This window comes from Enhydra lutris, unplaced genomic scaffold, assembly GCF_002288905.1.
Source record: "Enhydra lutris kenyoni isolate GAN:26980312 unplaced genomic scaffold, ASM228890v2 scaffoldscaffold7, whole genome shotgun sequence".
Classification (NCBI taxonomy): Eukaryota; Metazoa; Chordata; class Mammalia; order Carnivora; family Mustelidae; genus Enhydra; species Enhydra lutris.
Window position 1 is genome coordinate 3,633,327 of NW_019154091.1, and position 16,609 is coordinate 3,649,935.

At 37.4% G+C, this 16,609-nt stretch overlaps 1 protein-coding gene across 1 annotated transcript in view; it reads right to left on the bottom strand.

Annotated features, from left to right (window-relative positions):
• The window catches only part of LOC111142315 (anoctamin 4), a 238,137-nt gene that overhangs the window by 15,711 nt on the left and 205,817 nt on the right, over positions 1-16,609 (bottom strand). Inside the window, exons 22-23 of the mRNA XM_022495363.1 lie at positions 4,287-4,439; positions 3,173-3,320 (exon numbers count right to left, since the gene is read on the bottom strand). Of these exons, the coding sequence (XP_022351071.1) occupies positions 3,173-3,320; positions 4,287-4,439 (301 nt within the window). The remainder of the gene's footprint in view (positions 1-3,172; positions 3,321-4,286; positions 4,440-16,609) is intronic.

Genomic DNA, 16,609 nt, shown 5'->3' on the forward strand with positions numbered 1-16,609 from the left:
AGGGTCATTGTGGGGATTAAATGAAAGGATACATGTAAAGTGAGTGATAGAGTGTCTAGCATATAGCAAGATCTTAATTAAAGGTGAGTGGCTACTATTAATTTTATTTCTTGTACCTTGCAGAAGGTCAATAAATAATTATTGATTTAATGAATAAATCATAGCTTTTAAATTCTCTTCATTAACTTGTCTGGCATGATTATTCCAAGCTGCTGAACACCAAACCAAAACGATGACACACAGGTAGTTCTGAGAGGACATAAGTTCTGTGTGTTGTCTTGATCAAGACAAATCACTGAGGTTTTATCAGGGCCTTAAAAAAATGAACCAAGCAGAAGGACCCATTTGTCAAGTCACTCATGGGTGAAACACATGGTCAGTGGGTGTGTAATATGCTTTAATCCAACTGGCCGTAGGTCTCCCCTACCACTCCTTAGAAGGGTAATTTGGAATAATGTCTTCCTCATCTTTGAACTGCCTAGAACATGACATGAAAGCAAATGAGTGCTTTGATGATTATTAGCTGTCATAGAGAGGAAGACAGTTTTTGTGAACTATAGAATATAGCAGAGTCTTCTCAGGAGCCAAACAGTGAGAGATGAAAGGTGCTCTGGAAACTTGCAGAAAACAGGCCCAACATTGAAATGAAATATTCACAAGCCTCCTGCACTCTTTCTTACTACCCAAAGCAGCCCTGCAGTTTTATTGAGATTAAAACTGTGGCTTAGTGGCTGCTCTGTCCAAAAACTCAATTGAGGAAAAATCTAAATTTAAGTAAAATATCAGTCTCATGGACAACACTCTCCTTTCGAAATAAAGAGGATGTATCTTTGAACTATTTCTTAAGCATATTCATGTAATGTCAGTTATAAATCCAGCTTGAAAATGTGTGTTTGGTTCTGTGCTCCTGTGTACAAAGCATCACACATGGACGTAGGACATATATACACAGTTATTCACTGCATAAGTCTTCCTTCCATATCCTTTCCATAATCAGGGAAGAAGAGGGACTGCTAATACTGAACTGCCTGGGCATTTCTCAAAGTCTTTTCACTGTGGTAGAATCTTAGCTATTGCCCACAATAAATAGTTAAGGAGTTTTGGAGGTTGGTTTGGTTGGAGCACTTTTGATTTAGAGTCAGCCTCAATTGAAATAGGGCATTTCTATGGGTGAATTAAATAATAATAAGTATAATTTCACTATGCACATGCTATCTCAAAAGCCTGTAACATTCTAAAATTTGACAATGCTGCTCCTATATGAGTTAATTTCTAAAGCATTTCCGAATTGGAAAAACAACAACAACAACAACAACAACAAACAAACCTTAAAAAGGATAATAAAGTAGTTGGTGGGGCAGAACATAAGATTCATGAAGAAACTTATACCAAAGCAACTATTTGCAAACAATAAAAATGACCAATGGATTAGAAGATAGAAGGTAGACCTATAAATATTCAAAGTGGCAGAAGGCTCTTATGTGAAAGATGATATATAAAAAATAGCCCAGGGGAGCCCAATAAACCTAAGTCAAGAAGACTCTTAGGTCTCCATGAACATTGTCTTAAATCTAATAAGCTGTCAACATTCTAAAGCTTTGATTCACTATCAACTGCACGTAAATGTTCCCATATTATTTTCGGGTTTTGGGTTTTCCCCACAAACCAAAACAGGTTTCATTACATTTGTGGTCCAGGAAGAATTTAAATAACACTGGGACTTAAACCCCCAGGGAATTTTCTCCTGTTGGATAAGCTAGATAAACATTATGTAGCAATGGCCCCCAGGGCTGTGTGGTTCAGGATGGCAAGAACTGTATGAGTCTAGGCTTTGCCTTCATGTGGCTTCCATCAGTTATTCCACCTTGTGATTCTGGATTTAACCTCTCAGTCTCTTTCTGCTCCTCAAAGTGAGGGTAATACTGCACGTCCCAGTCCTGGGTTGTTTTGAGAATCAAATGCAAAACAAAAGGGAAAGTGGTTTAAACAAAGGCAAGCTTTTCTAGGCTCAAACAGAGGATGTTGGCAACAGTTAAAATTAGAAAGACTACATGAGTAATATAGTATGTCTTTAAGTCTCTTAAAATGGGATGGTTCACTTGAAGTTGCTAGATAATTAGTGTCTAATGGCCACATGGTTATTACAGTAAAGAACTTTATAGAAGCCTCTTCAAATAGCTGGATTGTAAGCTTTACTGCTTTCAACCATCCATGCCTTAGAGCAAAGTAAGATTAATAATGAAATTGGACCTAGGCCAGGGGTACATGAATTTGGTTGACTTGATTTGGTAGCACTTTATTCCTTGGGGCTAACCTAACTACAGTAGTTATATGGATTAGTTTCGTCCTGACTGGTAAACCAGGAAGCAGGGCTGCCTGTGCGAGTAGTCATAGCCCATGTGGGATGATTTCTGGGACATTGAAAAGTCTCCCAAAACATACTCTACTCTAACTTACAGACATCTAAATTCCACAATTAGAACTGGATTATTTTTACTTTAGCCAAGGAAGATTTTTTTCTCCTATTAAAAAGGATATAGAAACGAAATCTAGGGGATGTGTTATAATTTTGCTTGGACTTTACCTGACCAGAAATACCCAGAAAGTCATGACTTTTGGGGATCACTTAGGTGATGCCACAGAATTGAATTTGCCTGAGGTAATATGTACCTTGGTCAGGTCAATAGCCAGGAAAGAATCATTCAGTTACTTATTCCACAAATATTTATTGAGTACCTACAGGATACTTATCACATGGTTGCACATTTCTGGTGCAGAATTTGTAGAGTCTCCATATGATGTCACAGGAGGAATCAGATTGTAACTGTCCTCTTACAAACTTATAAAAATGGCATAACTGTATACTATATCATGCACTACTTGTTTTGGCTTACACATATTAGCATACTGTACATTTCTGAATTCATAGTGGGCAGGTTTAGGGGTAGGGGAAATGATTAATTTCACCCAAAGTTTACCTGTATTGAGCCCCAACTCTTTAGTCAATCAAGATGTGTTTTCCTTGGCTGCAAGTTTCCTCATAACTTTACCTCCCCCACCACTGTCCTTCTCATCCTGGGTTGCTCCAATGCAGAAGCTTTTGACTGAGTGTACCAGCATCACACAGTGCATAGGAAATGGAGATTTCATGATAGTTTTATGACAAACTTACTTTTGTCCAGCTTCTCCTTGGCCTGCACAAGGTCCATACTTATAAGCATACACCAAGCGAGGGATAAAGTCAGATGTTATCGCTATGACAAATGCGTTTGTAATAACCGAGAGAATTCCAATGCCTTCAAGAATTCCATACCAAATTCCTATTCAAAGAGAAGTGTTATATTAGTTCCAGACACAACAGCAGGAATAACAGTATGAAAACAACTGGGGTAACTCATTTCAATAGTCCTTTCCATGGGTCCATTCAAATTCCTAAATACACTTGTCACCAAGAGTAAGAATTTGTACTTGCAAACACCTTGGCATTGAAGGAGTTTCTGGGAAAGTGTCAATGCTCATGACTTAATGAGTCAGTCAGGATCAGACTTAAGTCAGAGAGTTCTAGTCAGTGATAAGGCACCAATACATTATCCAATAAGACGAGCACTTCCACTGTCAAGCCACTACAAAAATGGGAGTTCCTGAAGGGTGCTGACACCTGGGTGGGCCCAGTGCCTGTTGCACTGACCTGGGATAGGTGCTCACTGAATGTGGTTTCTTTCATATGGAGGTTAGAGACTACTGTGAGCCATGTACATCTATATTCAATTCTCTTCCATATACACTGAGTGCCTGCTGGTTCTGTTCTAAGCATTTGATGCAGAAGTAAATAAAAGATCATCTCTGATCTCAGGCAGTGCTCAAGAGGCTGCATTTGATTAGACTCAGCCTCTCCTGTCAAAGACTGAAGGCCATCTCTGTCTTTAGAAAAACTGGATTATGCTTTATCTGACTCAGGGAAACATTTGGGCAAAATAAAGCAAATGGAAGATTACTTTAAAAAGTAAATAAGTGATAATAAATCAAAATTCTAGATTCCAAGTTCAAATAACAAAATTGAAAAATCTATTTAAGCACAAATTCTCTAGTATTAGAAATTATAAATTTCCAAATAGGCACCTTTACTTCTTGTCTCATATTATTTAAAGCTAACATAATTATTCTTTTGCAAGAATAAGTTAAGTCATCTTACATGGAAACCATAAGTAAAAATCTAGAGTTGGTGTTTGTTTTTACTTTATCCACCATACAGTTAATATCTTTAAAACATTTCAAATCCAACTTACCTATGTCTTTGGCCCTTGAAGCTAAAGGTCGCCTCCACTGTGTGACAAATTTGTAGGCATCAAGTCGAATTTCAATTATGTTATTCAGTAAGGCCAGAAGTGGTGCTAGGGGAAAAGCTGCCACAAAGATAGTTGTGAATCCAAATTGAAGAACTAGAGAAGAAAAAAGGAAAAAGAACAGAGTCTTGGTTTTCCATTACTATTTTCAAAAAGAAAATAATCTGAAAGTGTCCTTGTCTTCACCCATATTTTTTCCAATATAGAAGCCCAGGAAACATCTCTTTCACAAAGATGGCCAGGATGCTGGAAAAAGAGGCATTACCTGGACCTGGAAGGAATGACATCCTAGGAGCAATGATCATACCTAGGATCCAGATCTTGTTTTCTAAGTACCATTGTTTAATAAAAGGTACACAGCTCCTTGAAAAAAATGTTTGATTCTAGAGCCATGGCAGGAAAATACAAGGGAAGGCTGGAATATCTCATAATGCCAGAAAGTTAGGAAGTCCTTGAAATTGAATGGGGAGCATATCAGTAGGACACAGGACAAACCCGAAGGAGCTACCAATGGCAAAAGTGGGAACAATATATACAACAAAATAAATGATAGTATTGCGTTAAATCTAAAGACTAAATATCTAATATACTAATATAATGCTGATATAAATAACTGAATAAATGGGGGAGAAGGGATAGCTCCTCCCTATGGTAGAATTTTAATTAATAAATTAGAAAATAAGTGCATAAAAATAAATATAAAAGAAATGATAAAGATACAAAATCACTGTTGGTCAAAAACATCACAGTAATTATTACAGGCAAGAACCACCAAAGAATGCTAAAGTTAATAGAGGGAATTATAGTTAAAAAAATAGGACATTTGTATATTCTCAAAGTATCTCCCTATGTGAGAGTAATTACAGAGAGAAAAACACATTTTTGGGGGTGGGGCAACCATTATCTTCACAGTGGAAAAGCTGGTAGTCAATATTACTTGTAATAAGACATATTGACATCTCATGCCCCTGTTATGATAATACTGAGCATACACCATTTCTGTGGTGATCTTGTCAAAAAGGCATAACCTCAACCTAATCATGAGAAAACATTAGATAAACCCAAATTGAAGGACTTTCTACTGAACTCTTAGCCAGTACTCTTCAAGTGTATTAAGATCATGAAAAACAAAGAACTGTCCTAGATTAGAAGAAACTAAGGAGATACAACATTAAATGCAATGTTGGATCCAGGATGGGTCATGGACAAGAAAAAGTTAAAAAAAAAAAAAACCCTGGTAATATTAATACAAGGTTTGTGATTAGTTAATAGTGTATTAATGGTTATTTTCTGGTTTCAATAAATATATAACATATTAGGGGAAATAAGGTGACGAGTATAGGGGAACTCTATTATTTTTGCAACTTTGCAAAATAAAATGTTAAAAACAAACTCAAACAAACAAACAAAAAGGCAGTCCTGATGCAAAGCAACCAGAGAACATAAATGAAAATTTAAAAATACAATTTATTGGGTATTGTGGACTGCAAAAAAGTACTTGGCTAAATGAATGACTGTATAGTTTGTTTTTGCTTTTTTAGAGTATTTTAGAAACTAATAATGACTAACACTTATATACCATTTCTCTGTAACAGCCACTGTTCTAATTACTTCACATATATTAGCTCATTTAGTTTTCATAATAACCCTATCGTATTGGCATTATTATTACCCTTACTTTACGGGTGAGGAAATGGAGGCACTAAGAGGTCAAATGACTTACTTGACACACAACTAAGAAGCAATTCCAACGTGGGTAATGTGGTTCCAGAGTCCTGAAGAGTCAGTCCATTTACCTCATCTCTGTGGCACTGCCACCTCCAGGGTGTCACCTGTCTTGGGTCATATTCATACTCCATGCCTATGCTTCACTCACTGATAGACACAGCCATCTCCCTTAGTTTTCCCCTTAGTGTTATCTTTTTGTTCACTTCTTTCCTTGGGTCAGTACATCTACTTTCATGACTTCATTATTATCTCTCTGGTAAGGATTCTCAATTCTCTATCTCGCACCTTGAATCTTATCAAGGAGTTTCCAGTTGTCTGCTATTATGCTATATAGAAGCAGCACTCTCCAAACCCTGATTCAATCTTAAACCTCAATCCCTCATCCTTGAATATGTTTTTCCCTTCATGTCTTCCTTCCCTTCAGATTTGTCTTGCACAAAAACCAAGTCTCCACTCGCCCTACTGGAGTCCAGGCACTCCTGTTCTGACTTCTCTTTCTCAGATTTTCACCTGCTTCCCCCATCTCACTGCTGTCAATATTGGTTAAAGCCCATAAAGAATCATCAATCTTCTCTCTATTCTGAACATTTCAGAAGGTTCTTATTGCCTATAGACTAAACCCCAAACTTTTCACTGTGCCATTCAAGGATCTTCCAAGCCTCATGTCCAAACATCCCTCATGCCTAGCCAGGTTTCCCAAGCAATCCTCTGCTTTAGCCACATCAAACTTCTGGTTTTATGGAGTCATATACTTAGCATTTTTACTCATACCCTGGTGAAGTTCTATTCTTCTTTCAAGCCTAAACTCAGTGTGGCCTCTGCTAGAACTTCTCATAATTGTAATTAACTATTGCTTCCTTAGTAGCTTCTACAACTCTACTTATATTGGAGAACTTATTTTGTCTTGATTTTATGGCTCTTTCCCTGTATGGTACTGACTCTTATGTTTCAGTCTTTGATCCATTTTGAGTTAATTTTCATGAGTAATGTAAGACGGGTTCAATTTAATTTTTCTGCATGTGTTTATCCAGTTTTTTCTAACACCATTTGTTGAAGAGACTATCCTTTCCCCATTAAGTTATTCTTGGTTCTCTTGTTGAATATTAGTTGACCAAACATGAAGGTATTTAATTCTGGCTTTTCTATTATATTCCATTGTTTATGTGTATTATTTCACTCCAGTAAGATACTGTTTTGGTTAATACAGATTTATAATACAGTTTGAAATCAGAACGTGTGATATTTCCAGCTTTGTTCTTTTTCCTCAGGACTGTGTTGGTTATTTGAATTCTTCTGTGGTTCCATACAGATTTCAGGGCTTTTTTCTTTTCTTTTTTTCTTTTTTTTTTTTTTTTTTTGTTAAAGATTTTATTTCTTTGAGGGGTACAGGGCACAAACAGCAGAAGGTTAGAGGAAGAGAGGGAAGCACACTCCTCGCTGAGTGGGGAACCCAATACAGGGCTTCGTAACAGGCCCAAGATCATGACCTGAGCTGAAGGCAGCTGCTTAACTGAGGAAGGCACCCAGGCTCCCTGGTTTATTGTTTTCTTTTGTTTTGTTTTGTCTGTTTTTTGGTTTTTGTTCTGCTTCTGTGAAGAATGCTATTGGTATTTTAATGGGGATTGCATTGACTCTGCAGATGGCTTAGGGTAGTATGGACATTTTAACATTAATTCTTCCAATCCATGAACAGAGGACGGGTCTCTCCATTTGTGTCTTTTCAGTTTCATTCAGCAAAGTCTTATAGGTTTCACTGTACATATCTTTCACTTTCTTTGTTAATTTTATTCCTAGGTGTAGATTTTGATGCTATTCTAGGTGGGGTAGCTTTCTTTCTCTTTCAGATGTTTCATTCTTAGTGTACAGTATATCCTGCAACTTTACTGAAATTGTTGACTAGTGCTGACATTTTTTTTAGTTGACTCTTTTGAGATTTCCTGTATATAAAATCATCTCATCTCCAAATCGTGACAATTTTACTTCTTTTCTGATTTGGATGCCTTTTCTCTGTTCTGCCTAATTGTTTTAATTGGGAATTCTGGTACTACATTGAATAAGAGTAGGGAGAGTGAGCATCCTTGTCTTTTTCTTGATCTTAGTGGAAAAACTTTTAATTTTTCTCCACTGAGTATAATATTAGCTGTGGGTTTATCATATGTGGGCTTTATCATGTTGAGGTATGTTCCTTCTATTCCCAATCTTTTGAGGAATTTTATAATTAAAAGAAGTCATGTTTTATCAAATGCATTCTCTGAATCTATTGAGATTATCATATGATTTTTATCTCTTTTATCAATACTAATGTATTACATTCGACTTGCCTATTTTCAACCAGCTTATATCCCAGGGATAAATCCCATTTGGGTTACAGTGTTTGAATTCAGGAAGACACTAAAATAATTAGTTTACTCATATTTTATCGAGAATTTTTGCATTTATATTCATCCAGGATATTTGCTTATACTTTTCTTTTAGTATCCTTAACTGGCTTTGGTATCAAGGTAATTCTGGCCTTGTGGTGTTTCCTCTTCTTCTATTTTTTGGAATAGTTTGAGAAGGATTTGTATTAATTCTTCTTTAAATGTTTGGTAGAATTCACAAGTGAAGCCTTATGGTCTCAGGTTCACTGTCATGGGGTATTTTTTATTACTGACTTAATCTCTTTGTGGTCTGTTCAGATTTTCTATTCCTTCCTGATGCACTCTTCTGGGTTGTCTGTTTTTAGAATTTATCCATTTCTTCTAAGTTATCTAATTTGTTGACATGTGATTATTCATTATAGCCTCTTATACCATTTCTGCAATATCCATTGTATTTATCTCCTTTTTTATTTCTACTTTTATCCGAGTCTTTTTTCTTAGTCTAGCTAAAGGTTTGTCAATTTTATTTTTTCAACAAATCATCCCTATTTTGTTGATCTTATCTATTGTTTTTTTCTGGTCTCTATTTCATTTATTTCTGCTCTCATCTTTATTATTTCCTTCCTTCTAGTCACTTTGGGCAGTTTGCTCTTTCTTTTTCCAGTTCCTTGAAGTATAAAGTTAGGGTATTTGAAAACTTCTAAATTTTTTTTTTAAGATTTCATTTACTTATTTGACAGACAGAGATCACAAGTAGGGAGTGAGGCAGGCAGAGAGAGTGAGGGGAAGCAAGCTCCCCACCGAACAGACAGCCTGACGTGGGGCTCAATCCCAGGACCCCAGGATCACAACCTGAGCCGAAGGCAGAGGTTTTAATCCACTGAGCCACTCAGGCACCCCGAAATCTTCTAAATTTCTTAATAATACATTTATTGCTATATACTTCAAACTGTTTTTGTTACTTCTGGGGATGATGGCAGAGTAAGAGCTAAAGCTCACCTGTCCCTAGCTATGTCTAGTCAACACCCACATCAGTGTAAATAACCCAGAAAATGACCCAAAGATGGAAAGAACAGACTCTCCACAGCTAATAATAGAGGAAAGGCTACATCAAAAAATGGTAGGAAGGGTGAAGACTCTATTGGTAGCCAAACTGACCTGTGAGACTGTCTACTAGAGGGAGTAACATTACAGGCACAGAGAAGGGAGAAGAGCAGAACTTACATGAGGCACCCCAAAAATGGTGGACCAGCTTTGGGAAATGAATCCCCATAACATTTGGCTTTCTAAAAATTCATGAAGTTAAATGTCTCTGATTTTCAATCAGTAGAGCTTAACACCTGGAACTTTTAAAAATTAGCAGCTCAGGGGCACCTGGGTGGCTCAGTGAGTTAAAGCCTCTGCCTTCGGCTCGGGTCATGATCCCCGTGTCCTGGGATCGAGCCCCGCATCCGCATCCGGCTCTCCGCTCAGTGGGGAGCCTGCTTCCTCCTCTCTCTCTGCCTGCCTCTCTGCCTACTTGTGATCTGTCTGTCAAAAAAAAAAAAAAATTAGCAGTTCAGATCTGAGAGACTTAGAGGGTGACAGGAAACTGAGTTCTTATCCTTTTTTTTTTTTTTAAGTTATATTTATTTATTTATTTATTTTTATTTCTTTTCAGAGTAACAGTATTCATTGTTTTTGTACCACACCCAGTGCTCCATGCAATCCGTGCCCTTCCAAATACCCACCACCTTGAGTTTTTATCCTTAAAGAGAAAGCACAATAAACAGCCCCACTGAGATATAGCATAGAAACAGCACCTGGGGTATACAGGAAGATTTATTTACTAATCTCAAAATGTGTGCTGGAAGGGCAGGGATCTTTAGAAGACTTCTCTAGAAATGAAAGAACTGGTGGGTACCATTTCTCTCCCTGTCCCCTAGCCTAGATACATGGACAGCTGTGAAAATCATCCTGAACACCTTCCACCTAGCCTGCTAACAACTCACCCTGCCTCCACACTCTCCTACGAACATACCCCATTCAATTCACCCGTGGCAGGAGACCATCAAAAGCAGTGGCATTGTGCAGCAGACCCCACAGTGGCTAGCAACACTTCAAAGTGACTCATGCTCTTATCTGGGAAGGGGGAAGATAAACTACACCTAACAGTCCAACTGCAACCCCAGCAGTGGGCTGGGGCAGACTTCTGGTCTGACTTCAGGCCTTGCCCACCAACAAAACCTTCTTGGGACAAAAGAGGGAGTGTATCCTGCAGTTTGGTGTGACTACAACCTCCATACTCTTTTCCAGAGTGGCTCTGCCAGCTTGCATTCCCATCAACAGTGTAGGAGGATTCCCCTTTGTCTTCATCCTTGCCAACATCTGTTGTTTCCTGTGTTGTTAATTTTAGCCATTCTGACTGGTGTGAGGTGGTATCTTGTTGTGGTTTTGATTTGTATTTCCTTGAAGCCAAGTGATATTGGGAACTTTTTCATGTTTCTGTTGGCCATATGGATGTCTTCTTTGCAGAAATGTCTGTTCATGTCCTCTGCCCATTTCTTGACTGGATTATTTGTTCTTTGGGTGTTGAGTTTGATAAGTTCTTTCTAGATATTGGATACTAGCCCTTTATCTGATATGTCATTTGCAAATATCTTCTCCCATTCTGTCAGTTGTCTTTTGGTTTTGTTGACTGTTTCCTCTGCTGTGCAAAGCTTTTTGTCTTGATGAAGTCCCAATAGTTCATTTTTTCCCTTGCTTCCCTTGCTTTTGGTGATGTTTCTAGGAAGAAGTTGCTGTGGCTGAGGTCAAAGAGGTTGCTGCCTGTGTTCCCCTCAAGGATTTTGTTGGATTCCTGTCTCACATTGAGGTCTTTCACCCATTAGGAGTCTATTTCTGTGTGTGGTGTAAGGAAATGGCCCAGTTTCATTCTTCTGCATGTGGCTGTCCAGTTTTCCCAACATAATTTGTTGAAGATACTGTCTTTTTTCCATTGGACATTCTTTCCTGCTTTGTCAAAGATTAGTTGACCATAGAGTTGAGGGTCCATTTCTGGGTTCTATATTCTGTTCCATTGGTTTATGTGTCTGTTTTTGTGCAAGTACCATACTGTCTTGATGATGACAGCTTTGTAATAGAGCTTGAAGTCTGGAATTGTGATGCCAGCAACTTGGGTTTCTTTTTCAACATTCCTCTGGCTATTCGTGTTCTTTTCTAGTTCCATATAAACTTTAGGATTATTTGTTCAATTTCTTTGGAAAAAGTTGATGGTGTTTGGATAGGGATTGAATTAAACATGTAGATTGCTTTAGGTAGCATAGACATTTTCATAATGTTTGTTCTTCTAATCCATGAGCATGGAACGTTTTTCCATTTCTTTGTGTCTTCCTTAGTTTCTTTCATGAGTACTTTATAGTTTTCTGAGTACATATTCTTTAGCTTTTGGTTAGGTTTATTCCTAGGTATCTTATGGTTTTGGGTGCAAATGTAAATGGGATCGACTCCTTAATTTCTCTTTCTTCTATCTTGCTGTTGGTGTATAAAAATGTAACTGATTTCTGTGCATTGATTTTATATCCTGACACTTTGCTGAATTCCTGTATGAGTTCTAGCAGTTTTGGAGTGGAGTCTTTTGGGTTTTCCACATAAAGTATCATATCATCTGCAAAGAATGAGAGTTTGACTTCTTTGGCAATTTGGATGCCTTTTATTTCTTTTTTGTTGTCTGACTGCTGAGGCTAGGACTTCTAGTACTATGTTGAGCGGCAGTGGTGATAGTGGACATCACTGCCATGTTCCTGGCCTTAGGGGAAAAGCTCTCAGTTTTTCCCTAATAAGAATGATATTTGCTGTGCATTTCTCATAGATGGCTTTGATATTGAGGTATGTATCCTCTATACCTACACTTTGAAGAGTTTTGATCAAGAAAGGATGCTATACTTTCTCAAATGCTTTTTCAGCATCTATTGAGAGTATCATATGGTTCTTGTTCTTTCTTTTATTAATGTTTTGTATCACACTGATTTGCGGATGTTGAACCAAACTTGCAGCCCAGGAATAAATTCCACCTGGTCAAGGTGAAGTATCCTTTTAAGGCTTTGTCTTGTTACCATTTTTTGCCTTGAATTCTATTTGTCTGACCCAAGTATGGCTAATCTCACTTTCTGTTGATTTCTACTTGCATTTCTTTTGGTTTCTTCTTCCATTCCTTTGTGTGTCTTTAGAGCTGAAATGAGTCTCCTACAGGCAGCATATAGTTGGCTCTTGTTTTTTAATCCATCTAGTCACTTTGTACCTTTTAATTACTAAATTGAATTCATTCAAATTTAGAGTGATTATTGATATGTAAGGATTTATTACTGTCATCTTACCATAGGCCTTCTGGTTGTTTTGTATTTATATATTTTTTTCTTTTTCTTTCTGTCTACCTCTAAAGTTGGTGTTTTCCATCACAATATACTCAGTCTTTTTTTGTGTTTCATGAATCTACTGTAGAGTTTTGCTTTGTGTTTTCTTTCTGGCTTACATAAAATATATCATATATAAAACAGTCCATTTTATGCTAATAGCAACTAATCTTTGTCTATAAAGCCTCCACACTTTTACTCTGTTTTTATATTTTTGATGTTAAAATTACCTCTTTTTATGCTGTAAATTCACTAACAAATTATAGTAGCTATAATTATTTTTAATGCTCTTTTCCTTTATCTTTTATACAATAGTTAAGGTGTTAATACACCATCCACCAACCTATTATAAAGTTAGTTTTTCTGTTCTGAATTCATTTTTCACCTCTACCAGAGTTTTGTGTACCTTAGTATGTTTTTGAGTCCTCAATTGGCATTTTTTTTTTCCAGCTTCAAGACTTCTTTTCAGCATTTCTTGCAAGGCAGGTATGGTAGTGATGTACTCCTTTAGTTTTTGTTTGGGAAAGCCTTAATTTCTCCTTCATACCTGGCAGATAACTGCCAGATAAAGTATTCTTAGTGGATAATTTTTATCTTTCAGTGCTTTAAATGTCATTCCTTGCTCTCCTGGCCTGTAGAATTTTTTTTTTTTTTTTTTTTTTTTTTTTTTTTTTTGTTAAGAGAGAGACAGCACGAGAGCAACTACAAGTAGGGAGAGTGGGAGAGGGAGAAGCAGGCCTCCCAATGAGCAGGGAGCCCAATGTGGGGCTCAATCCCAGGACCCTGGGATCATGACCCAAGCCAAAGGCAGATGCCCAACAACTGAGCCACCCAGGTGCCCTGGCCTGTAGAATTTTTGTGAGAAATCTGCTTATAGACTAATGAGGATTCCTTTGTAGGTTGCTTTTCTTCCCCTGGCTTCCTTTAATTTTATTACTGATTTTTGACAGTTTCTTTATAATGTACCTTGGAGGAGATTTGTTTGTTTTTTCGTTTGTTTTGCATTGAGATAACAGGGTGTTCTATTAGCTTTGTGCACTTGTATGTCCAAGGCCTTCCCCTGATTTACGAAGTTCTCAGCTATTATTTCTTTAAAGAAACTCTCTGACCCCCTCTCCCTCTCTTCTCCTTCTGGTATACCAATTATTCTTATATTTGCTATTATGATTGAATCTGATACCTCTCAAAGGGTTTCTTCACTTTTTAAAAGTCCAAGTTCTCTATCCTCTTCTAACTGAATTATTTCTATATTCCTTTCCTCCCAGTCATTTATTTTTGCTTTTATCTGACTTGCTCTGTCACCTAACCTATGCTCTCTATTGCATTCTTCATGTCATTCACTGAATTCTTCAGCTCCAGAATTTCTATTTGGTTCTTTTTTTAATAATTTTAATCTTTCTGGTAAAGAACCACTTCTGTTCATTAATTTTATTCCCAGGTTCATTGAATTGCCTTTCTGAGTTTTTGTGAATTCTCTATCAGTTAAATCTGCATTTAACTCTCTGTATTTAAATCTCTATATTGAGTTCTCTATCAGTTAAATCATGATATTCTGTGCCTTAGAGTTTGATTGTTGGAGAATTATTTTCTTTTTGTGATACCATATTTGCTTGATTTTCCATAATATTTGATGGTATGCACCTCTGATTTTGCATTTGAAGTATAGACAACTTTCTTTGTTATGAATTTGTTTACTTTTCTTATAACTCAACAGGCCACATGCCCAATAATTTTTATTACTGGCCAGACATGTAGAAGCTCTAGATCAAGAAATAATAAACTATAGCCTGTAGGCCACATCTGGCCAGATACAGGTTTTGTTTCTTTTAAAATCATCTCTGAGCTAAAAATGATTTTTTAATATTTTAAGTGTTTTTATTTGTAAGTATTTATATAATATAAAGTATATAACAGTCTCAATTTTGCCTCTTGGACCCCAAAACCTTAATTATTTACTATCTAGCTTTTTAAGAGCAAGTTTCTTGATCTCTGCTCTCAGTTATGTTCTTATCTACAAGAAAGTGTTCCTTGTACTGCTATTAGATTAAAAAAAAAAGGAGATGACCACTTCAATTTGGTCATGGATTAAGCTGGGCTGATGGTGGGGACAGTTTGTATAAGACATGGTCCATCTCTGTTTTTTTCTTGTTTCTTGGCCTTTACTGAGAACATGGTGGGTCCTTATCTCCTCAGTCCTAAAAGACAGCAAGAGGCTCATTTCTGTCCTTTGGAAGGTTTTAATGTTAGCTCCATAGCTTATTGCTCATCAAATCTTCAATATATTGCATTATTAGAGATAAAAAATGATTTTACATAAAAAGGTCAATTCGACAATAAACTAGAAAAATCCTAAAAGGTTTGCATGTAATAACACAGCTTCAAAATATGTAAAGGAAAAGCTTACAGAACTAAAAAGTTAAATTCATAATCATACGTGGGAATTTTACTACTTAGTAACTAGTAGGTAAAATAGTTGAATAGAACATAGAAGATTCAAACAGCACAATTAAACAACATTGATTAATGACATCCATACAGCATTATATCCAGCAATTGCAGAACACACTTGAAACACTCACCAAAATATGCCAGGACATAAAGCAAATCTCAACATATAACAAAGAACTGACATAACATAGAGAATATCCTCTAACTACTGTGGAATTAAATTAGATATCAGTGACAGAGGGATAACTTGAAAATCCCCACATGCTTTGAGAGTAAGCAACACATCACTAGAAAAATGCATAAGTCAAAAATGAATGGCAACTGGAATACCTCTTGATAATGAAAATATTACATGTCAAAACTTATGGGATACAGCTAAGCAGTGTTCATAGAGAAAATTACAGCTCTAATGCCTATATTGGAGAAGAAGAAAAGCTGAAAATCAGTAATTTAGGTTTCTTTCTTAAAATGTTGGGAAAAGAGAAAATTAGGCCAAAGAACACATAAGAAAGGAAATAAAGATAAAAGCAGAAAGAATGAAATAGGAGGCAAATGTATAATAGAAAAAAATTAAAAAACATAATTTCTATTTTTTTTGGAAAAGATTAATAAATTTCTTGCCACACTGTTAAAGAGAAAAGCACTATTGAATTATTCATGAAAAAGTATATTATTACAGAAATCTAAATAAGGGGAGGAGTCAAGATGGCGGAGAAGTAGCAGGCTGAGACTACTTCAGGTAGCGGGAGATCAGCTAGATAGCTTATCTAAAGATTGCAGACACCTACAGATCCAACGGGAGAGCGAAGAGAAGAACAGCAACTCTAGAAACAGAAAATCAACCACTTTCTGAAAGGTAGGACTGGCGGAGAAGTGAATCCAAAGCGAGGGGAAGATAGACCGCGGTGGGAGGGGCCGGCTACCGGCAAGCGGCGGAGCAGCGGAGCACAAAATCAGGACTTTTAAAAGTCAGTTCCGCTGAGAGACATTGCTCCAGAGGCTTAACCGGGTTGAAGCCCACGCGGGGTCAGCGTGGCCTCAGGTCCCGCAGGGTCACAGAAGGATCGGGGGCATCTGAGTGTCGCAGAGCTTACAGGTATTAGAACAGGGAAGCCGGCTACAAAGACAGAGCCGAGGAGGAAGCTCTAAGCTCGGGGTTACCTTGAACCGGTTGCAGGCTCGGTCAGCTCGGAGCGCGGCCGGAGGCCAGGGTGACGGGAGTAATTGGGCGCTGTTCTCTGAGGGCGCACTGAGGAGTGGGACCCCGGGCTCTCGGCTCCTCCGGGCCGGAGACCGGGAGGCCGCCATCTTCATTCCCGCCCTCTGGAACTCTACAGAA